The following is a 26,602-nucleotide window of genomic DNA, read 5'->3' as shown; positions in this document are numbered from 1 at the left end:
CATGCCAGCTGGCCAGTGACCAGCAACGTCCCTACGTACATTAAGCACACTAGTAGAGATAAGGCCTTTGACACCAGTTCCATTCCCCATACATACAGAGGAAGGTGTAAAGTTGGTGCAAGATGCCATGGAGCTATGTTTCATTCTCCTTCTCTTCACCTTCAACGGGAACATATTCATTTTCGTATTTCTCAATCATTTTCCCACTGTGTTGCAGGCTTTACAACAGAACCCCAGATAGGAGTCATAATCTGTCTGGGGCATGACCCAGATAACTCCTGAAATGTCTCTTAAGCAGAGATGTTATAGGCATTCAGATGACAAATAGTTTTGGAAAAAAAAGTTTATTTTTAATTAAAATTTTCAAAACTAAGCTTATTCAAACAGATAATAAGAGTATGCAAATGCTACCCGTTATGAAACAGAAATCCGTATGGACATACGAGCAGTACCTTTTTCGTATCCCACACGGATACAGGGTTTTACTGACTCCTCTGTCTCTGTGTCCCATCCAGCTGGTTTGGAAGGCTGGACTTTCCCAGATCGATCCAGTAACCCGAGAACATGGTGACCAATCGTCTCCTCTATGGCCAGAGTTGTCTTCACAACTTCTAAAAGAATCTTCATGAGTTTCTCATTAGCTTTCTGAAAAACATGCCTGCAGGACAGGAACTAATCAGTCCTTTGATTTTCCCCTGCTTTCAAAGTGGTTTTTATTCCTTATACACTCTTGCAACCAGGAAAGATTTACAGTTGAAAAAAACCATAGAATCATAGAATAGTTGTGGTTGGGAGGGACCTTTAAAGGTATCTAGTCCAACCCCCCTGCAAGAAGCAAGGACATCCTCAACTAGATCAGGTTGCTCAGAGCCTCATCCAACCTGGCCTTGAACGTTTCCAGGGATGGGACACATTCAAGGCCAGACTGGACGGCCTTGAATAAATAAAACTAAGATTTCTTTTTTAAGACTAAAACCCACATCATATACATAAATATTAAAAGCACATTTGTGTTAAAAGTAAATTCTTTTTACAAAATATGTACAAACTTACTCTTTTCTCAAAGTGACAATTAAAAACATCGTTCATCTACATAGATCAAAAAAGTTACAGAACAGTCAAAAGGTATTATCAAATGTAACAATTATATTAATATAAACTTACTTCACACATATAATGGGTATACAAATACACATCTGTATAAACTAAGTTTATGATTCTGCACGTGTGTAATATGAAAGATATAGTAAAATAGATTAAGATTTGTCTTGTCCTCGATGCCATTACATCGTTAGGCTTTATGCAAAATAAGACATTGTGTAATCTAAAGTATGTAAACTTAGTTACCTAGAATAAAAAAATGCCATTATCATCAGTCAGATAAAGCTTATAAATATTACTCATTTAACAACAAAACCACAATTCTCAACATTTTTTTTTAAATTATGTTTTCTTAACAGTTCTAAGTACCTCTCTTTAGAAAGAAGAGTTGAAGATGTCTCATCAGGCTTTCCTCCTTCATCTTCATCCTCACAGATCTGCTCTCTCACATCATTTTGGCTTTCATTTTCATTCTGAGTAAGTTTTTGCAGAGGGAGAAAAGACAAAAAGGACAGAAATCTTATCACACCAGAATCAATATATTGTTCTTATACGCAGTAGAATATGAAATTTAAAACCTAAATTAGTTGTTAATTAGTTGTTATTAGTTAATAAAACTTCTGCGCCAAATTACAAACCAAGAAATACTCTTCCTACATGGGAAAATTAACATAAATAAAAACAAACCGGGAAATTCAACGCAGGGCCTATGAGAAAGAACTCTGTCATGCTGATTAAACAGTCCTTGTATTTTCTGTTGGTGTTGCTACAGCAATATGAAAATGTAAGTTTACCTGAGCAAATAGCTATAGTAATAATTCCCACCTTCAAGCTATTAAACTAGCTTCTGCTTACCTGAAGTAAAAAACTATGCCTACCAGTACCACCTCTCGATTCTTAAGCCTGCTCTGTTCAAGCAGTATCCAACATCTGTTAGAAATACATATTACATAAAGAGAGTAGCAGCGAAAAGGAATGTTACTGGTTTTACATGCCACAGCTGCCAAGAAAGTCAATGTCCATCTTTACCTCCGTTTGTGTGCTGTTGTTTTGTAGCTCACAAAACAGCCTCTCTTTTCTGGGTACAGACTGTTGTTTTAATGATTCCAGTTCTTCCAAAAGCATTCTCTCTCTCTCTGCAAGTAGGCTGTCATTCTCCATTGAGATACGCTAAAAAAGAAGTATTATAGAAGCACACACAATTTTTTAAGCTTCTGAAGTATTAGTGAATTCTCTCACTTCTAATTTTTTGCACATTTAGCACAACGAAATTCCAGTCCACTTCTTTAAATGGTTGCAAAGACACTGAAAGCTTTCTGGAATGGAATACAGCTAATAAATACTTTGGGTATCTTATACCTTCTTTAAAGTTTTCATATAGTTTGCATGCTCTTTATGAAATACAGTGGTCACAATGCAAACTGGAAGGTTAATTTCTAAATATTACATGCTATTGTACATGTTTTGCACAAGAAAAAAACGTGAAAATAAGTTATTTTTATAAAAAGCCTACAGACACTCTCTTTTAGAAGAGCTAGAAGTGCTCCTGGCTTAAACACAACCCATATATTCCTATGCAATTCTTATGGATAAACCATCCTTGGCAACAAAGCTAGAGAAAAGCCAGCAGCCTAAGTTCTACTTAACGTTTTTCACTGGTTTCAGGAATTTGCAACCCCTGATGAAAGATTCAGTTGCAGATTGACAAAGAGGTAAAAGGAGAACGGGTGTACATACTGAAAGGAAAGATTATCAGGATAAATGATAGAAAGACATCTACAAAGCAGCTAGGAGAAACAGAGACCTGACATTGCTGGAAAAGACATCTAGGATACAAGCGACTGGCTCTCTAGAATCCCCAGCTCCTTGAGCCCAAACTTAAATAGAACAGAACTAGATTTGGATCAGGTCTGAAGGAACCTAAAGCTCTACTCCACAGCGAAATCACAGAGTTATAGAATTAACTGGTTACTATTTCCATGTGCATTTCTGTAATGTTATATTGTTGAAATTAATAAGTTATTAATTAATTAATAAATAAGAGCAAGAAAAATTCTTCTGGATTCTGTTTACTTTGTCTTTCAAGGGAAAGAATCCTTGAAGACAAGTCTATAAAAGACATTATTTTTGAAGACTTATTTATTAAAATAAATAATGAGTTTCATTAGCATACCTACTGTAGGCTTTGAATACATGCAGAGACAGCAAGTTAAGTTTAAAAAGGCAAAGAAACAGTGGTGTTTCCCACCAAACCCAACAGATTTTGTATAATTCCAACAGTCAGTAAGGACTTAATCTCCCATGATTAAAAACAAACAAACGAAGCCGAAATACAGTGTTGAATGAAGCCACTGATACTGTTCAAGTGGGGATGAGGAAAAATGAAGAATTCCATAGTATTTCTAGGCACGGCTGGTGGCTTCATTGATGTAAATAGACGCTAGCCTGCATCCTGCACAGGACCATGTACCTGGAAGGTGGCATGGTTTACAATGCATCTGCACTCACTCACTCACTCTTCTGGCTGCTGTGCAGCACTGCAGACTTTGTCCAGGTTTATAGAAGTGTAAATTGATCCATTCATTGCTGACTGAGGATAAGAAATACGCCTTTTATACATATATGCATATATGTGTTTGTATATATATATACACACACACACAAATAGATACATGTGTGTGCACACATACAGTAAATGTGTGCATGTGTCTCAATATACAGAGAGATACAATTTATAAATAAATATAAATCTGCCTGGTCATGTCCCGCTGTTAACACACACTAACTCATTGAGTCAAACCTCATATTACCTCAGCTAATTGGACTTTAAGACTCTCAAGCTCTGCTAAGAGCTGCTCTTGGTTTTCTTTCTGACGTTCCATTTGCTGCATGTGCCCTTGTCTCAGTAATTCTGTTGCCTGCTGATGTTCCTGGTATTGTCGTACTAGCTCCTGTCTCATGTCTTCCAAACGTTCCTCATACAACAACAGCTGACTTGATGTTTCTGTGTCTGATGTCATCTCACCGTAGTGCTGAAATATTGGAAGCATTTTAGCATTTTATGTTGAATGACAGTTTCTAGAAAATATTTAAATAAACTATAGAAAATACTTTCACAAATTAAAGTAACTATCACAAAAGCATTACCTTGTTGTCTACTTCTTGGAAGGTCCGGGCTTAGAATTATTCTCCATTTAAAAGACATTTTTTAAAAAATAACTGTAAACAGTGGTAACTCTTATGCTTTTTAGCTTGTGTGGATCTCCACAGAAAATGCAGTGGCAGACACACATGTGTCTGAGTGTGTGTGTACAAAAAGAGAAGTTGGAGAGCAGTATCATACAAAACAGGAATATTACAGTCTATTCACTATCAAGATAATAGAAGATCAGAATACATAACTGTTACACAAATTTGAAAGTGTAAATTTGCTTCAACTAGTGCCAAATTTAATTAAAAAAAATTAGGATTAATTAAAAACTTAGGATGAAATTGTGGAGTCAAAATTTATGACTGCTTTTTACCATGTTGATTCCACACCTTACTCCCTACCCCATCGTTTGCGAAATGCTAAATACGTATTTTACATATTATAATTTTTACATTCAGCTCAAATCCTTTATCACAAGGAATGCAAACTCTTTTAACAGCAATTTTAACTGGTTCCTTGCAAAAACACTAGAATATAACCTAGCTTACAAAGTCTTTAGATAATTTATTGCCTGCAGTACAGTTTTATCCATGAAATGGCATAATCTATTTTCATGTAACCAGTGTCATATTCCTTTCGTCACAGTTTAGCATAATGCCATGATACTCAGTAAATAAGGGTAGATAATTTAGGGCTAAAGTTCTGATCCCTTTGAAAGGGAAATAGAAATATTTAAATAGAATTTTCATCTTAATTTCTTTTTTTTTGCAGTTTTTTCATTGAAATGACCTGTAAATCCACTGGAAAGATTATTCAGATATGGAGTTACACACTGCCCTTTTGTTTTTTTTTTTTGTTTGGTTTTTTGTTTGTTTGTTTTTTGTTTTTTTACACTTACCAGCGTTTCTTCTGCCATAAGCCCTTTGACATTAGAAAAAAGTTCTTCAGGAACCACTGATTCATGTGTGGTCTGTCCAAATATACAACCAGGCTTGCTATTAGAATGAAGCTGTTCTCCAAGTGAGTCGATCTCACCAGACTCTTCAGTGAGTTCCTTGCAAAGTGATTTCAACTCTTCTTCATGCTTCCAACCTTTTTCTGTACCTTTTATAAGAGGGCTGTCAGACTTTTCTTCACTACACTGTTTTTTAATTTCAAAATGCATTCCTGGTTGATGTATAATCTGTGTTTGTGCTGCTTCTTCCTTCTGCCTAGCAATTCTTGACAATTCAGTTTGTTTGGCAAATGCTACATTCATTGACACAATTACCTGGAAAAAAAAAAAATCTATATTAGTTTATGCTTCACAGCATCTCCAATGGCTGAAGAAATCTCACTGCTGACCACCAAGAATATAAATAAAAGTACTAAAAGTTTTGCACAATTATTATTTTTTTTTAACAGAAGAAAACAAAAAGGTAAAAGAACACAGATGTCAGTCTCATCAACAGTTACATCTTAAAATACAGACATGCTGTTATTTAAGGTAGCTTAATAAACTATAATGCTATTTTCAATTAAAATATATCAGTTAGCACAGAACTATGTGGTTGTTTTTTAAAAAGATTCTATAAGGCAACTTTAAAAAGTCCAGTCATATTGACAAAAGTGCAGCTTGCTAAGCTTTCCTCTGTTTAGCCAAGTATCTTTTGTAAGCATTTCACTGACATGGAATTTTGGGCTGTATAAAGACATATGCTATATGCTTGATATTCAGCACAGGAATTTTACTTGACCAGAAAGAAATTCTATTGGCATGAAATAGGTGCAGTTTCAGTTACAAAAGCTTGGTAACTTTTGTATTGCTAAATATCTTCTTCTAGTACAAATAAACCTCTTTTCCAATCATGTGAGCAGTTTGTTTCTAGATTTAGAACAGAGCCATTTATAGCTCTTATAAGTTATATGAATTAATAACCTTATAAGTAATATAAAAAGTTATAAGTTATACGAAAAAAAAATTGTATAATCAATACAGAAGTGTTCAACTTGAAAAGAAAACACCTAACTCTTCCTTTGCAGGAACTGTGAGTTTGTCTTCTGAACTTAAATGGCCCTTAACAAAACGCTAGCCAATTACGTGCTTTGCTTTCCCCTCAAGAAGGGTTTTCTTGGCAGCAGATGAGAAATTGAACTTTTACTTCAGAAACGTGGATTACTTTATATTAATATAATCATCTAGTGCTAGCTATAACATTTTTTCTAACTCTGATTGCAAACCTTTTAAAGAAGTATTACTTTATATTTTCTCCACTTTTTAATTTATGTTAATTTGATTTTTATTTATGCCAGAGATAATTTTTCATTCTGCAAAGAAGTGAAACATTTTTTGGAAGTCAAAAAGTAAATCCACAAAAAATTTACTGTACTCTACCTATAAAACCTTTACTTTACTTCTCATGTTTTAGAGAAAGTCACCAGATCCAAACAAAAAAAATATGCATTTTACACAATATATTAAAATGCACAATCAAATACGATCAGAAAATAGTGTGAAACTGTTAAGTCCAAAATCTTTTGAACTGACCAGCTGTTAAGCCTAAAGTAGCAAGAAATCTAGTCTCTAAGCCCCTAGCTTTTCTAGATAAATTGTACTGTCAAGTATGGTTGCATGTTGTACATTTTGTCTGAAGTATTAAAGCAAAACACTACCAACACCCCCAACATGAACAGAAATTATGACTTAGAAATAGAAGAGATAACCAAAAAACTCAAAATGTTTCAGATTTTTTAAAGACTTTTCCCTTTCAGAATCAGAATGAAACAATTCCTTGTAAATAAGTCAAAGAAAAGTTAGCATACGCTTAACTTTCTGAATTGTCAGAAATGGCAAATGACAGTGATAGTATTTTTAAAATATATATTAAAGTAACAAAATAAAAATAATACCTTTGCTATTTCTTCTTCTAATCTTTCTTGGTACCGTTTTTCTAGCAACTGAACATCCAGATCTTTCTGCATTTCAATTTCACTAGTAAGCTGTAAGAAAACCATAAAATCTCAGATCATTTATTTGCCTTTTATTTCATTCATTTTAAAAGTTTCAATCTGTCAGAGATCTTTTTCCTCAATTAGGTTTTGTTCATTTCATGCAAATCACATAATCTTGTACCATGACATAAAGGAATCGGGTAAAGGATTTTGCCTTGTTTCTGCTTCAGAATTAATTTTAAAGATTGAGTTTGCAATACCTGTTCTTCCAGAACTATTTGAATTGTCAAATTTCAAATTTTCTTCTAAACTGTGCAGTCTACGCTTTAAAAGTACTAGGATTTCACTTAAATCACTGTTCTTCCATAACTAGTGTTTAAAGAAAAGTCACAATACTTTAAAGGCTCCTGAAGAAATCCCAGAATTTGAACACTATTTTTTTCCACTTCAGTAAGAAGTAGCCTAAACCAAATGTCTTGTTTTAAAGAAATTAAAAAAAAAAAAAAATTAAACCCAGAGCCAACAAAGCAAGCTTTATTGCTTATAATTTCCGGAAATGTTTTTCAGCAAAATTTAAATCTTTTTCCTCTAACATGGACCATCTAGTAGTATAGTATAGTACTAATACAATAATTACTTTACTACTACCAAATACTAGTCTGTATTTCAACTTCATCTTAGAACGCAAAGCATCCAAATTACATTGACCATATATATATTAGCTGTCAACTGAGTTATATACCTCCAGTGCTTCATCTGTTCTTTGCTGATCAAGATTTTCAGTGCACTTTACTTCCCTGAAGTCTTCTTTTAGCTTTATTTGTGACTCTGTGGATACACTACGAACGTAAAAGAAGCAGACAGGGGAAATTAAAAAAAAATAAAATGAAAAATCCATATTTCAATACACTTTATTTTTCCTCTATCCAAATATGCATTATAAGAATATACATATATATATTACATACATTCAAAAACCAACACACCTTTTCCTATGCCATTAATTTCCTACACCTGACCTTATTACTCATCTGCCTTCCAAACACTAGCTCTTCCTCTCAATTTAATGCATCTTAACATCAGTTTTACCAAGGACCTCACAAACAACTTTTAAAGCCATCTGAAAACTATTTTGAGCTCAATAACTATACACAGTTAAGATGAAGACAAAAGCACCTGTTTGAATCATAAGGAAATGAGAGAAACCAGAACAGCTATGTGTATGAAGCCATAATAACATGCAGAAAATGGTTATATTTATTTTGATTCGCTTATATTTATGCTTATCAGCAGATGCACCACTTTCTGGTATCAAACAGATGAGGCATACACACGAAAACAGGAAGAAATCCAATATGATTCATTTTATATGTTATCTACATGCTGAAATATATTCTATGATTCCATATTCAGAGACTGTCTTTTCCAACAGTCTATTACGACACCACATACCACCAAAACTCTAGCCCCGCTTTCACTACGTTTAAAAAGACTTAACAAAAATACACTGTCAAAAGGATAAGATGCAGTATCAAACCTCTAAAAAACAAAAAAAAAAACAAAAAAAAAAAGTCTCCTCCAGTGTTTGTGATCTGCTACCACAAAGACACGAATCCCTTGCTAAAAGACAGAGTACGAAACAGATTAAGTTAGATGGTAAGTTCATTGTCTGAGAGACTTACAATCTGTACTACACTACAGTTTTACAGAGACCATCAAGCTTTTATTTTGCTCAGATCTGAGAAATGGAGTCCAGAACAGTAGTTTTATGAAACGTGTGAAAATTTTAACTACAAAAAGTAACTCATTTTTACCATTCATGTGATTAATGAGCAGTAGCTACTGCTATTTTTTTTATTTTTATTTTCTGATGTTGCAATAGGATATAAAACTAGATTAAAACGTCCCCCAGAAACTCCTAGGCTTGGCCACAGCTATAGTCCCACTTAGTTCAGAAGACGCAGCAACAAACCAGATATGGAGACTGCACATGTAACAGATCATGCAACAGGTTATGAATTCACCATTAAAAGACTTTCATCTTCAGGCTTGAGACACGATGAGACAGACCTCCATATTAGGTTATCAGAAATCAATTTATGCACTGATCTAGGAACTTTACCTGTAAAACTCCAGTTTCATTTTAATGAAAAAAAGTTCAGGTTTAAAACCTGAACTTCAGGTATAAAAGCTAAGAGAATGCAAACCCTCATGGGAAATTTTTTCTCTACTCTGTTAGCTTATAAATACTGATAATCACTCTAAAAGCTCATTAAACATATATAAAATGAGTTTTGAGTATTTTAGGTGAATAGTTACCATTGACTAAATCAGATCACTAACTACCCATTTAAAAATAATTTAGAAATTGCATATGAATATTTATAACTTGTGCTGGCCAACACACATACAGCAGTATACAGTTTCACAAAATGCATTTTGAAAATGCTTATAGCTTGTATTTTTTTTTTAAAGGATTAAAAGGTAATTGATTAAGAAGTCATACAGTCCCTTAAAACTGAGCTCAGGCTAACAAATGTGTACTGATTCTACAAGGCAGATAGTGGAAAACAATGATATAAAGCCTCAGTCTTACAGATGCACAAACATTTGCAGAACTTGGATCTCTTACTCACCTCAAAACAAGTATATACAAGTACTAATTCATACAAGGCAAAAAAAAAGGTTATTTTCCTTGCCACTTCCAAGACTATAAACCTATTTTAAGCAATGAAAGGATGACTGTTTAAAAGTTAGAAAAAACACAGATGGTTGAGAAAAGGCTGTGATCAAGCAATAAGGGAAAAAGAGCTGTTTGGGTTCTGATGGGTCATGGTTGAAGGAAAATAATTTTATCTTCATTTCTCTCAGCTTTTAAGGATTTATCCTACCACAGTCCTTTTGCTTTTTAGAAGAGTACTGTGGTAAGTATATAAAATATTTAACATTTTCTAGAAACGTCTAGACAACTTTCTCCCCTTCTTAGTAGCATTTCCTATTGCCACTGTGACTACTCGTTTCCCTTTTACAGTTGGGCACTGGTCTGACTAACTAACTAACCTTCATAGTTCTCTCTCACAGAAGAGACACTCAGATAAAAGAAAAAATGCAGAGAAACTGAGTGACTTTGTAAAACAGTAAATGAAATGAAAATGTCAGGGCCACGAAGGGGTTGATGAGTATATCCTGTGGCCCATGACTTGGTGACAGTCAGAATGTGTTAAGTGGACCTTAACTCTGCCACAAACTTTATTGCTAGAAAATTATCAATTTCATGTAACTACGCTGCATGAGGTGTCTTTAGATGTAAAGCACATTGCCTGGAGTTTTGAGAGTTAAAAGTGGTCTGTTGAGTTGGAAGTTTTGAAATTACTGCTAAAAAGCTCAAATGAAATTACATTTATGCATTATTTCAGTTATCAAATCTTGCTATCTTGCTCTATTAAGTATAAAAATGTAATAAATTCTAAATGCTGCATTTAGTTTGTAATGTTTATGTCATTTCTTCATAACACTCTGAACATCTCTTGAAGGAACAAAACAACATAACAGTAATGTGTTTATAAAGAATTTCTCAAATTTTGAAGTAAAACACGTAGCTTTACATGAATGGTTACTTCTTTTTGTATGCACTTTTGTAAGCATTAAAGAACCAATTAATACCTCGTGTGGTCAGGGGACACCCCAGCACTCTGAAGCCTATCCTGCAGACGGACAATCTCTGTAGTGTACCTCTCTTCACTTTCTTTCAGCTGCTGTTGGAAATAGCACCGGAGGTGTTCCAGTTCTTGAGCATGCTGTTCTTCAAGTTGTGTTTTAAGGTTCCCTATCTCCTTCGAACAGTATTCTTGAATCTTAGGATCTATATGAACGTTATTTGAAGGATGAGGGGTGGGGGGAAGGGATAAATTACATTAGTATAAATTAATTCTCTCCCAAGTTATTAGCAGTGATGGACTGAATGATTACTGTAGTTTAAAATTTCTTCTGATATCTATCAATTACTTTTCTGTAACAACTAATTATAACTTAATCTTCCATTTTGCAAAACTATATTTGATATTGGTAACTGAACTTGAACTGTAGAAAACTAAAAAAGACTAAACCAAAACTGTTTCACAGAATATAATTCTGAAATATTTTAGAGATTTAAGAAAATCAGAAAAATTTGCAAAATCTGCAAAAATATCTTATGTGCTTCAAGTTGCAGTAAGCTATGAGTCAGTTAAAACTTAAAGCCATTGTCTTTTCTCTCTCCCTCTCCAAATATAAATATATTTTTTAAAGTATATGCATCTTTTTACCCATTAGATTCTGTGAAGGGGTCTGCAGACATTCCTTTCTGGTTTCCAGATGGTTAGGCTCCTCTTCTTCCCTCCTTTCAGAAGAAGATAGCCGTGGTTCTTTGACCTAAAAAATAACCAAGTAAATACAAACGAGAACAATTTGTCTAGCAATAATGCAAAAGTATTAACTGTAATTATAAACACGTAAGAACAGTTGGTGGCCAATGCATAAAAGAGTGTGTTGTAGTTTAACCCTGATCAGGACCAGACCACGCAGTCTCTCTCTCACTGCCCCCACCCTCTGAGAGAATACAGAGAGATAATATAAGGAAAAAGGATCGAGGTTTGAGATAAGGACAGGGAGAAATCCTTAAAGTTACCATTATGGGCAAAACAGACTCAACTTGGGGAAAACTATTCATTTATTACTAAAACCAGCAGGAGAATGAGAGAGAGCACAAGATAATCTCCCCCCACCCCTCCCTCTTCCTGGGCTTAACTTTACCTCTACCACCTTCCCCCCCACAAGCGGCACAGGGGGGAAGAGGGAATGGGGGTTATGGTCAGTTCATCATGTGTTGTTTCACGCTGCTGCTTCATCATCAGGGAAAGAACTCCTCACATTCCTCTCCTGCTCCAGCGTGGGGTCCCACCCATATGCCACAGTCCTTCATGAAACTGCTCTGGCGTGGGTCATCTCTTCCATGGGGTGCAGTCCCTCCAGAACAGCTGCCCCAGCGGGCCCTCCACAGGCCACAGCCTCCTTCAGGCACCCACTTGCCCCGGCGCGGGGTCCTCCACGGGCGGCAGGTGGATCTCTGCTCCTCCATGGGCCTCCATGGGCTGCAGGGGGACAACCTGCTCCACCATGGTCATCACCACAGGCTGCAGGGGAATCTTGGCCAGGAGCCGCATTACTCCTCCCCCTCCTTCTGAACTGACGTCTGCAGCCATTCCTCTCACAAGAAAAATTCTTCACAACAGGCTGGCAGACACCTCTCAGAATCTCTTCATATCCTCTCCTCTCCACTTCTTGCAGCCAGGCCGGGTCAAGTTGGGCCCAGTCGGCTGCCTGGTGGGAGGCCAGAGGGTGAGGCCTGGAAGGCCCACAAGGCTCGCGCCTCCCCCTCTCTGCCCCCACTCAGCTTCTTCACATCTTCACTCTTCTCTTTTTTTTCTGTTTTCCCCTTCTTAAATACGTTATTGCAGAGGCGTTATCACGGAACATTCTGCTACCAACTGGCTCGGCCTTGGCCAGCAGCATGTCTGCCCTAGGCCTGGCCGAGACCACTGAATAAAGGGGAGCAACTTCTGGCAGCTTCTTACAGAAGCTACCACCGTAGCCCCCCTCACTAAATAAAACCAGAACAGAGTTCAACCAGTGTAACAATGTGTTTTTCCTTTTACACCATGAATGACCAAATATACATTTACAGCTAGTTGACCAGCCTGTGCAGAATGTCCACTCAATCTCTAACTCCTCTCTCAGGATATAAAGTGTTAAGTTATAATTTCTCTGACTCCAAGAAGTAGAGGAAGAGGTTAATATCCTCCTCAGGCCCAAGATGCTGTTGTCACACATGAATATTTTTTTTGTACGTATCCATGTAATTGATCAGTGTACTCTATTTAATACATGGAAGTACTTAACTCCAAATTTACTGATAAAATTTGTCTTTAGGAATTCCAGGCCCTCCAGATGAGCATTAAAGTTTGGAGCAAGGAAGGCAGCCTTAGTGGAGCAGAATCAGGTTAGGGAACAAACTGGGCATAAAAAGTATAGTGGTTCCTGATGGGATACATCAAGGAATGTTGAGGGAGCTCCTTTACGTTACTGCAAAGTTACTCTCAATTACCTTTCAAAAGTCATGATGATTGACGGAGGTTTCTGAGGACTAGATAAAAGTACTCCTACCTCCAAGAAGAGAAAGAAGGAAGATTTGAGCAACTACAGGCAAGTCAACCTCACTTTAATCTGTGGGAAGGTGATAGACAAAATAATCCTGGAAACCATTTCCAAACACATGAAGTCGAGAAGATAGGCCATTTGGGAGTATGGACTTAAAAGAGGAAATCATATCTGACCAGCCTTTTGACATCACCTCCCATTACATGCCTATAGACAAACTGATGAAGAATGGGGACAGTAAGGCAGACTGATAACTGGCTGAACTGCTGGGCTCAAAAGGTTGTGATCAGTGGCACAAAGTCCAGTTGGAAGCCAGTAACCAGTGGTGTACCTAATGGGTCAATAGCGGAGCCAATACTATTTAACCTTTTCATTAATGTCAGTGGGACAAGAGTGCACTCTCAGCAGGTTTGCAGACTGTACAGAACTGGAAGGAGTGGTCGATAGACCAGATGGTTGTGCTGCTGTTTCAAGAAATATCAACAGGGCAGAGAAATGGGCTAAAAGGAGCCTCATGAAGGTCAACAAAGGCAAATGCCAAGTCCTGCAACCTAGAAAGGAACAGTCGTGTGCACCAGTACATGCAGAGGACAGACTAGCTGGAAAGCAGCTTTGCAGAGAAGGACCTAGGGGCCTTGGTAGGCACCACGTTGAACAGGAACCAGCAATGTGCCATTATAACAGAAGTCTAACAGCCTCTTGGGCTGCATTAGGAAGAGTGTTTGCCACCATGTCAAGGGAAGTCATCCTTCCTCTCTACTCAGCACTGGTGAGACACATCTGGAGTGCTGGGTCCAGTGCTGCACTCCCAGTGTAAAAGAGAAATATACTGACATGAATTCAGCAGAGGGTCACAAAGGACACGTGGGGCTTGGAGCATTTGTCTTACAAGGAGAGGCTGAAAGAGCAGGCAATGTGTACCCTGAAGAAGGTCAAGTTTCCCACTGGAGATGGGAATCTCCATCCTTGGAGGTATTCAAAATTTGGCTGGACGCAGTCCTTGGCAACCTCCTCTAGCTGACTCTGATTTGTGCACGGGGTTGGAACAGATGAACTCCAGAGGTGCCTTCTAACCTCAGCTATTCCATGATGCTGTGACATGGGTAGCAGCTTTCTCCATTTTATCAAATCATTGCTTTGCTCTGCTACTCAATCGGGATACATAAACAGAATTTCAAACACATTCTTTGCTGATCTAGAGGGAATCCATGCAACAGAGAAAATTCAAATGCTCATATACTCGCATACTATAAAAACTTTACCTGTTTACAATCCTTCGTCAGCTGTGTTTGAAGTGCTTTCAGCCTACTGTATTCTTCCATTACGCTGTGTAGAAGTGCATCCATACGTTCTTGCACAGCTAAATTACACAGATAACCAGGGATTTTAGAAAAAAAATGAAATAAAACATTTTAACATAAATTTTAATACAGTGAATTGTTCAAACATTTTCCACTGAAAAATTATCTGATAAACATTACATATATTGAAACAAATGAGGCCCTTTCCAAATTTTGGATGCATTGTTATATAGTATTGATATATATGAATTTTTTGTAGAGTTGCTAGCTTCTTCTACAAAAAGGGGAAGAAAAAAAAAACTGCAACACTTTTTTTTCACTGATTTCCACTATAATGAAAACAGCACAAGAAACTACTCATCATAAAAAATAAAAGTGGTTCAGAATAGTGAGAAAATCTCTAAAGCAGCTACTTCGGCACATTAATTAGCACCTGAAGAACTAATAGCATAATTGTCAGTTCTGAAATACTTGAAATCAGTTTGTTGGGTTTGGTTTTTTTTAAGTAGCATGATAGCACAATGCCATTACCTTGAGCTTGACCTCTGTGTGCTGGAAATTCCACACTTAGTTTTTCTCTCACAGCAGCAGGTCTACAGAAAGCATCCTGTTCCCTGTCACCAACTTCTACAGCAGCTGAAAAGCATTCCATCTGATTGTCACACAAAACCTGCACAACAAATGAAACAAAGAAAAAAAATGAAGACTTGTTTATTAATTTATCAATTACAATTCACAAAGAAAACAAGAAAAATGGTGGCTGGAAAGTAATATTTTGTGAGTATTATCTTCTATGGAAATGATGGCATAGATGTTCTGTTGAGTCATAAGAACCGAGACAATTTTTAAAAAGTCCTGATAAAAGAAGCAGGTATGGAAAGACTTTTCAGCTAAAACATAAATACATATATTTTCGCATGTCTGTTTAATTTGGAACTGCCCATTATTAAAATCTTGCATAGAAAGACCTCCTTTATTAATGCTGAAATGAAACTTACGTTGTAAATATCTCATTCTCATAAACGGCAATTTTACTTGGAAGAAGGATTCCCTATGTCAGAAATCTGTATCTTTTTAGAGATTACAATTCATCTTGTTCTTAAGTATTGAACAAATATGATAAAAGGAGATGGCAGAAGAAAACTCAAGCAAATGATAAACAGAATGCCTCATGTTTGTTAGTGCTATGTGGCCAGCAGAATAGCTGCCATATTTACAATGAGCAGGCGAACAGAAGATTTATCCATATGATTTCTGAAGATAAATGGTACTTGAAAAGAAACTTAGTCTGCCCAGAGCACACAGTAGGATTCTTTATTTGAAGATTTTGGACTCAATAGACACTAATTCAGCCTAGCAAAATAAAATCATAACTCCTCCAAAAGCTCAACATAGAATCATACAGATCAGCAGTGTTCTCCCCAGCTCTGAAACAAATAACGCCGAAGAGGCTCATTCAGCTGCTACTTTCTAGTGATCATGGAGTCCTGCTTAATCTCTCCTCTGTTGGCTCTCAAGTAAAAACATTCCGCTATTCACTTTTCCAAAAATGTGTTGAAAGTTCAGCAAAGAAGGCAAAAAAAAAACCCACAACCCACCAAAACCAACCATTTGAAATATTTAAGATTGGAAAACCATGCCTTATAATGAATGATGAAAGTACCTTAATTTATCTGGAAATAAGTTTAATAAGTAGCTTGACTGCTGGTCAAACAGTACCTGTAAGGGCCATTGATGACTAGTAATTTACAAAAAATATACGGCAAAATAATATTATTGGTGGCTAATACTAGAATACAGACTAAAAATAAGGTTCAATGTTTGACTATAATATTTAGTTACTGAAAACAATATAGATAGCAATTTTGGTAGATTCTTAGAAAGTCTTTGAAAGATATGCTGCAGCTAAGAAAGAAATTGCTATCTTATTGCAAATAGGAGAGAGTGATGTCTGTGTGTCAATATGTGCATGACATCAGACTGCTGCTAAATCAACAACTTATAGCCAGAGACATGCAGAAAGCAAAAAACCAATTCCAAGCTAGTAGATATAAGACAAACATTAAATAGAAGATCAAGACTAGGTGTAAGACAGAAGAATCGTCTGGACAAGGACATAAAAGACTCCAGGAAAAAAACACAAAACTCCTTGCAATGTTATTTTAGAAGATCAGGTTTAGCAATCTCTATTTTGAGATCAATGCAAAGAGAAAAGCTGCAAAGAAAACCTGTTTAAAATGACGTAGAAAAATATTATGAGTCATTGTACACATAATTTCTCATTTGCAAAATTTCCACTTTAAAAGACACTTTTTATTAAGTCTCACCTGAGCAAGTCTAGAACATTCCTTAGTTATGGCTTCATTCAGCTTTTCTATAAGTCTCTGCGTAGATTTGACTTCATCATCTATAAATACAAATTATTAATATAATTTTTAAACAACAGATGCACAACAACTTTTGAAAGGCCTAATTTTCTGCCTGGATGAGGTTGCCTCTTCAGCTTTTAGAAAGGCATAGTTTTTTATTCCCCTCTTTCCTGTTCCATCACACAGACAAATTCAACTATTATGGTAGAACTGCATGTTCAAGAGGAATAAGGGATAACAAATGGTTTTTGTGTGTTAGTGAGCTCTAGAAAGATCAGACTTTACAGAAACATACTGGAGGGTAAAGAACTTATGCCAAAAAATTACTCAAGGGCAAATCATGGGATGACAGAAAAAGTGGGGATAAAAAACCATCATGATAACATAAAAGCTCACTGAAGCAAAAAATAGTAGCAAAGAAGCTTACTTAATGTGGGCAGGGAGCCAGTGTAGGAAATCAAAGAACTGAGAATGAAATATGCCCAAAAATATTTTGCTGATGGATTTCCTTATTATTTCAGTATGGAATACAACCTTACAGGTGAATCTATTATATAGTTCTTTACCATTAATTGAGCTAACACAAACAGCAAAACATGAGATGTAATACTAACTATTCCTTAATTTTTAATATTATTATTACTTTGGGGTGTTTTTTTAAACGTACTCTGAGTAACAGGCTACTTGTAATGGGTAAATAATTTGGTACAAATTCACTTCAAAATGTTCTGTAAAAATAATTTATTGGATAGCTACATGCACAAACTCTTGAGCTTGTTTTCTTTTAAAGACACTGTTTTTCATACCAAGAGCTTCAATCCCACAATTCTGGTCAAGTTACCTGCTTGTTGAATTTTCAAGGTCTGAAGCTCCAGCTGATGCATTTTTTTAAGATCATTCATCTCTTGTAGATGACTACGCATAAGGTCCTCTTTAAGAATGCAAAGTGCGCTCTCTCTTTCTGCTTTCAGGTACTCACGAACCTGGTCTACATGGGCTGAATAAACCAGGGGCAGGCAAATGCGCTGTGCTTCCATCTGTAGCTGTAAATCAGTCTTTGAATAAAAATACACATTTTACAAAGAGTGAGAAACAAGAAAACAAAAAAGTTCTGCTTTGCAAATTTCTGAAATTAATAATGTGTTGAATGGAATGCTGCATATACGGTATACATTAGGTAAATTTAAATATACACAGTTTGGAAGGTTGAATTGTAACAAAATAGTATGACACTTCTTCAACTTAAAATAAAAATCAAACTAAAATCAACAAAACTCAACACGCTTCAATTCCTATTTTTCAGCAATAAAAACTCATCTCATTTTATCCTGATGAAGTGAGAGCAATATCACTACCAACAGGGTAAGTTTAGAAAGTTCACTCCAAATACAAAGAAAAGACTCTATTATTAGCAGACTTGAAAAACACTGATTTCCGAGGCTTGTAGTTCTAGTCCACACTTTTGGGGATGTTATTGCTAAAGCAAAAACACGTTTAGGAAACGCAATAATGAACTATTCAGAGTTCAAGTTTGAAAAGGTTTTTAGACACCTCTGGACCATAACGATTTTCTAGTTCTACAGCAGGAAATTCCAAGACCCTGATCACATCCTCATGAAAAACCATAAAGTTGTACAGCTGTAGCTCTTTTCTGTAATCTCATAACTGTTTCCAATGTGGCTTTGCTTGAGATTTTATTTCTTAGGAAATGAATGAACTACCACACAACATAAAATTAGACAGTGGTGGTATTAGTTCACCATTAGGTGGATTTTTACAAAACAAAAAAAACCCAAACCAATCTAGACAAATAGTGGAAGACCGGTTAACATCTATTTCTACAGAAAACTTCTTGCTTCTTGCAGCATGCTACTCAACTTCATCACTGTATATAAATTTAAAGCCAGATTTATGATTCCAGCACCTAATTAAATACTGGTAATTCAATACTCAGCTATTTTTATTGTCAAATAACAATCCTTTCCATACTATCTGCAGTTAAAATACAAAAAAATGCAAGCAAAATTTCTCCAGCAAAACACAGACTGGTTAGAATCACATGATATGCATAAGTTTTCTACCTTCAAACTTTTATCTTCTCATGCTCACATCTTAAGAAGTGATAATCACACACATATAAAAATGTTGATAATGGAAGATTAGTAATTCACAAGTTTGATACTTCACAAGCTTGAGAAAAGACGATTGAAGAAGTCAAGATTTTAATTATTTCTTTATATTGTTTGAATGAGTACTTAGATAACTGAAAAGCTAATCACAGATTAAAAAAATATGTCTTTAATAAGTTTTCACCTCCAGTAAGCAAGTTAAATGCTATATCAAAGTGTGAAGTGCTCTAGACACCTTCTGCTTACCTTTTGTTATTGCTGTTGATTTAACAAAATGTAAGGAAGAGTATTTATTTCACTGAAAAATAGCATCCTCATACACATTGGCTATGGTTATCAATCTGGTCATTCATGTAACCACTTTCACCCACTGGCCACACTGCCACACACACCTATGACCACGCATCTGTACTTCAAAGCAACTAGTAGTAAAAACAGAATGCAAATTTCCAAGTGCAAGCTCCTACAAATTTTCATAAGCAAGTTATTTTCTATACTGCTTTATGTAACATACCTGTTCCGATTTTAAGGCATCCACTTGCTGCTGAAGATTATTATTTTCACTCTGTGTAATGGCTATTAACAATGTTTCCTCTGTCAGTCTGTCCGTCATCCCGTGCAAGTGTTCTACAAGAGACTGCTGTTCTGGTTTTAATGTTTGCTGAACTACCTTTCTTTTTGTCACCTCATGACTGATATTTTTACCTGAACCTAGATTTCCTCTTACATTTATTCCTTCATCAACTTTGTTTCTTGGACTAGGGGGTTTACTTCTACTTTCAGATGTTGGAGCAGCAGTCTTCAGAGCTTTTCCTTTATTGTATTTTGTCTTAGGGTCATTACTGCTACTGTTTCCTCTCTGAACACGGCTAATTATGACTTCTAGTTCTTTACATTTTGCTAGAACTTGTTCTTTCTCATCTTTTAAGGATTTAACTTTTTCATTTAAACGATAAATTTCAGTATGCTTTGACTTCAACTGTTTAGAGAGATCGGAAAGTCTCAGGGACAATTCCAGTTTCTCACGCTGAGTAACCTCAAGCTTTTCCATAAGTTCTGTCGCATCTTTCTCAACAACTTCTCCAGTCTCAGATGTGTCTGCCCTGGACACCTTGACTTCTTTACCCCCTTCAAAACCAGAAGATTTATTTTTAAATAAAACTTGTTTATTGCTTTGTAAATCGTTAAGTTTTTCATTCAAAGCTTTGAGTTCGCTTTTATATTCAGTTTCCTGCTTATTCTTTTTCTCTTCTAATTCAGTTTTTGCCTTCAGAAGACTTGCACATTCTTTCTGCAGCTCTTTATAACTAGCTTCAAGTTTTTTCTCAGTAAATGAAAAGGCACTTTTCTGCCTTTCAGTATCCTCTTGGAGGTGACTGTTTTGATTTTTAAGTTGCTCATTTTCAGTAATCAGCTTTTCTATTCTTTTTTGCAAGTCCGAAATTTCTGATTTTGAGCTAACGTTGTTAAAAACGATATTTTCTTCAGAGCTTACCAACATACTTTTTAATTTATCTTCCAGAGTTTTGTTTTCCCCCTTAAGAAGGTTATTTTGTGTTTCAAGTTCTGAACATTTTTTTTGAAGGCTATCTTCTCTCTCTCTCATTTGTTCCTGCATCAACTCAGTTTTAAGCTGCAGCTCTTGAATTTCTTGTTCAAGGGTACCTTTTTCCCTTTCCTCTTGCCTAAGCACTTCAATCTCCTTCTGCAGCTCATGGATTTGAAGTGTCATTTCTTCATATTTAGAATTTACACTAGACTGCTGCAAATATTTTAGGTTAGAAATCTCTAATAACAACTGATTTTGCTTTGTGATTAAGTTGTCCTTTTCATATTGCATGGCTTCTATCTTTTGACTCATTTCATTTTGTACCTCATCTAACCGCTGTTTATGGTGCATATTCAAGTTATCTTTAAGGCTTTCCATGTTCACCGTGTGCTCTTTTTGTAAATCTTCTTTAAGTCTGGAAAGTTCCTCTTCATGACTAAACAGAAGCTTTGTTCTCAGTCTCTCTAATTCTGCTTCTTGAGATTCTGCCATCCTGTCCAAAACTGCATCCTTCTCCTTTTCTAGCATTTCAAGTTTTATTTTGTAATTTGTGACTTCCGCCTCATGTTTTAATTCCAGTTCCTTCCTAAATTCAGAGGCAGAAGACAGCTGAGTTTTTAAGTCTTCAATCACAAACTGGTACTTTTCAGCTTCGTTTAATCTATATTCCATATCCAGTATAGTTTGTTTAGCTCTTTGAACCTGCTCTCTTGAAAAATTGAGTTCTTGGAAAAGATCTTCAATTTTAGTTTGTTGAAGAGACTTCTCTGCTGAAATGACTTCCATCTGTTGTGACAATTCTTGCTTTATTTTTTCCCTTTCATTATCAGCATCTTGCAGTTTCACATTCAATTCATTAATTTTAATATTCATTAAATGCATTTGATCTTTAATAACATTCTCATTCAAAGACAGACTTGAAGTTTTCTCCAATTCTATTTTTTGTTGTGAAAGACGCTGTTCTATTTCCACTGCATGTTGCTTAAGTAATTCTTGCTTCATTTGTACAATCTGCTGGCCGTGCATTTCATCTAATTCAGCCTGAAGTTGTGCCAGTCTCCTTTGTGTTTCTAATTCCATTCTTTGCACAACGTCAGCTTCAGACTGGCTGTCTTTATAACATCGTTTTTGCAATCCTTCCACAGTTCCCATTAACTGCTTTATTTCATCAGAACATTGTCTCTCTTTCTGTTTGTAGGCAGTAAGTTCAACTCTCATATTACTTATCTCCTGGTTCTTTAATGAAATCTGTTCTTTCAATTTTTCAAGTAATTTACTGACATCTGACAATTTTTCCTTAAGCTGAAATGAATTTTTTTCCTCTTCTCCAAGTTTTGCTTCCAGCTCTTCAACTAATGCTTCTTTTTCCAGTAGTTTATTCAAATCTTCTCCTTCATTTTTATGTTTTTCCTTTAAAAAATGAGCAAAATCATGTTCTTATTTTTAGTTCATTATCTGAACATCTGAAAAATATTTATAGACTTAGCTATTTAAACACAATGCCTTTCTTCAGAAGGCTATTGATCAGTTATAAAAACTAAATATAAATTATTTGTTGACCTCATTTGGAGGTTTTCTGTTCCTTTGGAACAAGTGACAACACCTGACCCCTCCCTACCCTGCACCAGTCACTGCCCCCTCAAAAAAAAAAGAAAAAAGGGGGGAGAAAGGAAGGAAAAAAGGGGGGAGGGGAGGGAAGAAAAAATCACTACCAGTTTTTTTCAGTTCTGTTCTGATATTTCTAAAGAAGTATTTAGTGCAATCCACTGAAAATTTTATCTCTTGTCACTTTTAATGACATTTAATTTTTTTATGTGCTTTAAAGAAGTTTTCCCTGAAGGATAATTTAAAAAATGTATATGAAGAAAAGAATTCACTCTTTCCTTGACAGAAAATATTGTTCAAGCAAGTTATTTAATTTCTTTCATTAAAAATAATGTAATGTAATGAAGGCATTCTAATGTACCATATAGTTTTATCATTTGTTGTAAATATTTCTGCAATTTTAAAAACATTATATATAATACTCATACAAAAATTTCAGTTTTAAATTATACACATATTGTGTGATAGTTAACAGAAGCAGTCTTAAAAACTTAAAATCTTTGTATGTATTACATGCATCACGCTCATAATCTGTGCTTTGGCCCTTAAATTTAAAAGGAACTACAAAATCCTGAAAAGAAAAAAGACATTAGAAAAGATCTTTTTAGTAAGAAACATACCATTTCATATGTCGTGATTTTGTCTTGAAGACATTTAATCTGCACTTCAAATTCTTCATTCTTTTTCTGGTAATTCTTCAGCAGATATTCCTGTTCTTCTAACTGCTGCTGATGTGAAAGTATCTGTTGCTTGGCTTGCAGCAAATCAGCAGCTGTGCAACTATGGCTCGTGTTCCTTAGGGCTTCACTTGCCTGCAACTTGAATATTAAAAAAATAAAACCTAAAATATATCAAGCTTTTCAGAAACAGCTTGCAATACAGAAAGAGTGATCCTCTCCCACATCACAAGCCCAAAGACTATAATAAAATTTTGTAAGTTCTTCTAGGAGGCACTGAAATATTCTTTTGGGATAGGCAATCAATAAAAAAGATTCATTATTAGATTATTTTATGGTGAGCTAGCACAGGACACCAGTGTCTCTTAAACATTTCTAAGTAGTAAAATGAAGTAGTTGCAATTACTGTCCCCAAAATCAGATTTTCAGTAGTAAAAACTCAGGTCTCAGAAAATAATCCACCTGAAAAAGATATATAAAGTACTTAAACAATACAAAATACTAGAATATACAACATCATAAGCTGCAGACATGCAGATTAACAGTGTCTACGGCATCTCAATCACCAGTGATTTTTAGAAAAAATGCTTCTCTGAAATTTAACTTTGTTATTTAAATTATCTTCCAATAACACCACAAAAGGCAGGATTTACTCAAAAATATAGGAAAGACTGGAGCATGAAATGGTGACCCACCAAATGTGATGGCTGGCTGTTTTAATTTCAAAGGGAACAGGCAGGATTTCAGCTCAAAGCTCTGAGAACTAATTGCACAAGTGTTTTTCCCTAAGATAACTGCCATCATCCAGTATTTATCAGAAGGTATTACCACATATTAGGAAAGAAAATAGACTGATCTTTATTATTTTATAGTGAATCAGTAAAATAAACCAGGTACTATAATGATAACTGTAGGACAGGTGAAGTGACTGCTGAACTTACTAAGAGTAATTGTTCAAAAATGCACAAAAAATTCCGTGTTTCTGCAGGAAGTAGCCATTTATGGATCCTCTGAAGTGACACCAATTTTCAAACCCAAATAAATATTGGTAGCACTGTAACTTACATGCTGAAACTGAATTTGCAGTTTTTGACTTTGTTCAGTAAGCTCTAAGAACTCCCTCATAGTTTCATCTTTTTCTTTCCGTGCCTGCTGCAGGTTAGCAGTGAGCTGAGTGATAATGTCATCTCTTTTTTTGATAGCAGCTTCAAATTCTTGCAGCTACAAAAGATAAAATGTAAACTATTAATGCACATCAAGGACAGAGACAAAAAAAAAATTAGTTTATTATAGTTAAGTAGGAATATGTCTTCCCTAATTTCTCAGATTAAAAGATGTCACACAGACCTACTGGAGTATTTGTGTTTTCACAAACTCGATTTGTAAATATTTCAGAAACAGATTTTTCCCCCTCATTTAACAACATATGATGTCTTCATATAACATATTTACCAAAGAACAAAATCTGAACCTTTAAGAAGGTTAGTTAAATATATAACTTGCTTTTGAATTAAAAAGCACAGCCACATAAACAAACCATCAAAAAAGGCCAGAGTATCTACTTACAGTGTTTCCGTAATTTGTACAACTACTCACATCCATGCACTTTCCCCACAACAAACGCAAGTTATATCATCTGACTGCAAGTGTAATAAATTGCATTCATCGTACTAAAAGCATATAATAGATAACATGCAGTATCCTGCACTGTGAATCCAGATAAACTATTTACAACTACATGAGAAAATCAGCTCAAGTTGTAAAACTGATATAGTGTATTTAATAGATAAATCTTCTGTAATTTGTAACGATAGTACAGGAAAAAATCCTTTGCAAGTGTTTCATTTCTTGTAGGATTACATTTAGGCAGCCAAAAATTCTACAGTATAATTGGGACTATTTTCATGGGCAATTATATAAATAAATATATATTATTCACTTTAAAGTAATTTTTGTCAATTTGAACTCATTCAAGGCTAGTGGAAACTTCATCTCTATGTACTGCACATTTCTTAAACCATCAGTCACCTTCTGTTTTGTTAACCATGCTCTCACAAACAAGCTTCTCCAGATTATATGCCTAGTCTTGAAGTAAAGTTATAATGCTTCCAGACAAAGATGACTGATTTAGAGGATAGGGACATTATTTAGTGGGACACAAAAAACAGAAGTCCCTTAAACAAGCCAAATTATGCAAAGAATTTGAGGAACTTATTTAAAAGTTCTTTCAGAACACTGCAGTGATCTACTTTAAAAGCATGGATCTCGTGGAAACACTAGATGTTTCCTGTAATACAGAAAATTAGGAACAGAGAAGACACTTCAGTGTGTCATACCTTTTCTTTTGCATCTGTTCAATGAAACCGAGTAACTAAATTTATCTCTTCCAATCCACACATTGTTATATGATAATTTTCAACTTTTTTTATCCCATCTTTAACAAACGGGCAGAACTAAAGCACACAAGGTATCTTCTGCATTCCCCTTCTAAAATTCTTTTGAAAAATAAACCACACGTTTCTCAACTGAGATATTATGCACTGTACCAGTACCATACAGAAATATGCTGCAACTATTAAAATATTATTGTATCACAGCCTGTTTTATTATATTTTTAATTTATTTTAAAAATAGTAATCATAGACATTTAAAAAATGTAAACATTTTCACTTCACCCCTTTTAGGAAAAACTAACAGTAGTCACAATTCTGAGAAACTGAAATTATGCTCGTGTTCTTTATTATGCTATAATTATGACTATTATGTTTAGCACAACAGATACAAGATACAGTAATTATAAGCTAAGTCTGACTTAAAACGCAACACCAGAGATTAACCACCAGACAAAGGAATGACAAATTGCCTCCTCCAGGGCAACCACTTAAAGATGACTGTAGTATGATGGAAAATATGACATCCATTTTCACGGATAAAACAGAAATGAAAGCAAAAAAACCCTATAACTGTGCAATAATAATGTAGGTGAAAATGACAGAATATTAGAACAATTTTTGTATTCTATAGCACTTTGCAAAAAAAATAGAAAACCATAATGACGTGACCTGAATCCAAATTAAAAGAGAGAAATAAGTAAGACATGAAGCATGACAAAGCACTGACTTCAGTGCATTGCACTGCTCGCTTAAACTGGAAGAATAAGTATTTAATATTCTTTACTTCAAAACCTAAATTTCAATGGTATTTCCAAAGTAAGAAATACTTCCCATAATCTCAAGTTATTAGATGTTTATTAAAACATTCTGACACAATTGCCTTGTATTTCAGACTGTGAAGTCTGACATACAAATACCTTTTTGGTTCAAGGATCAACTCAGTTACATCATTCCTTAGGAAGTAAAGCCTGAGGGGTTTTTTTTTGATCTTGGAGGAACAGGAAGGCATAAAAAATGCAGTCTTTGCACAACTACAGAAGAATTAGGGCTTTTCTTGAAGAAAATCATCTTTCCATTCCTGATTTGAAGAAAGCCACTGCAAAGAAGACTGGAATTTTAGTCATAAAATACAGAGAAAACGGACACACAATGGAAATGCTGTTCAAAGAAACAGAGTCCATGGTATGCGACTGAAGGAAGT

The 26,602-nt window shown here is 35.2% G+C and overlaps 1 protein-coding gene across 7 annotated transcripts in view; it reads right to left on the bottom strand.

The window, feature by feature from the left end:
• Positions 1-26,602, bottom strand: part of AKAP9 (A-kinase anchoring protein 9) — a 118,075-nt gene that overhangs the window by 52,741 nt on the left and 38,732 nt on the right. For 6 of the 7 annotated variants that reach the window (XM_086742284.1, XM_086742286.1, XM_086742288.1 and 3 more), the window contains 16 exons: positions 24,074-24,229; positions 22,952-23,149; positions 19,692-22,136; positions 17,890-18,103; positions 17,007-17,086; positions 15,211-15,349; positions 14,641-14,738; positions 11,488-11,593; positions 10,847-11,045; positions 7,926-8,022; positions 7,142-7,231; positions 5,151-5,522; positions 3,912-4,133; positions 2,131-2,271; positions 1,471-1,574; positions 453-658 (listed from right to left, as the gene is read on the bottom strand). In XM_086742284.1, coding sequence (XP_086598410.1) covers positions 453-658; positions 1,471-1,574; positions 2,131-2,271; positions 3,912-4,133; positions 5,151-5,522; positions 7,142-7,231; positions 7,926-8,022; positions 10,847-11,045; positions 11,488-11,593; positions 14,641-14,738; positions 15,211-15,349; positions 17,007-17,086; positions 17,890-18,103; positions 19,692-22,136; positions 22,952-23,149; positions 24,074-24,229 — 4,867 coding nt within the window. Of the gene's footprint in view, positions 1-452; positions 659-1,470; positions 1,575-2,130; positions 2,272-3,911; positions 4,134-5,150; positions 5,523-7,141; positions 7,232-7,925; positions 8,023-10,846; positions 11,046-11,487; positions 11,594-14,640; positions 14,739-15,210; positions 15,350-17,006; positions 17,087-17,889; positions 18,104-19,691; positions 22,137-22,951; positions 23,150-24,073; positions 24,230-26,318; positions 26,432-26,602 lie in introns of those variants that run through there. The other variant, XM_086742291.1, reaches the window with a different exon arrangement.

Source organism: Chlamydotis macqueenii, chromosome 2 (genome assembly GCF_036417535.1).
Source record: "Chlamydotis macqueenii isolate bChlMac1 chromosome 2, bChlMac1.mat, whole genome shotgun sequence".
In the NCBI taxonomy this organism is placed as follows: Eukaryota; Metazoa; Chordata; class Aves; order Otidiformes; family Otididae; genus Chlamydotis; species Chlamydotis macqueenii.
Note: the sequence above shows the minus strand (reverse complement) of the source record. Positions and strands in the feature narration are given on the sequence as shown.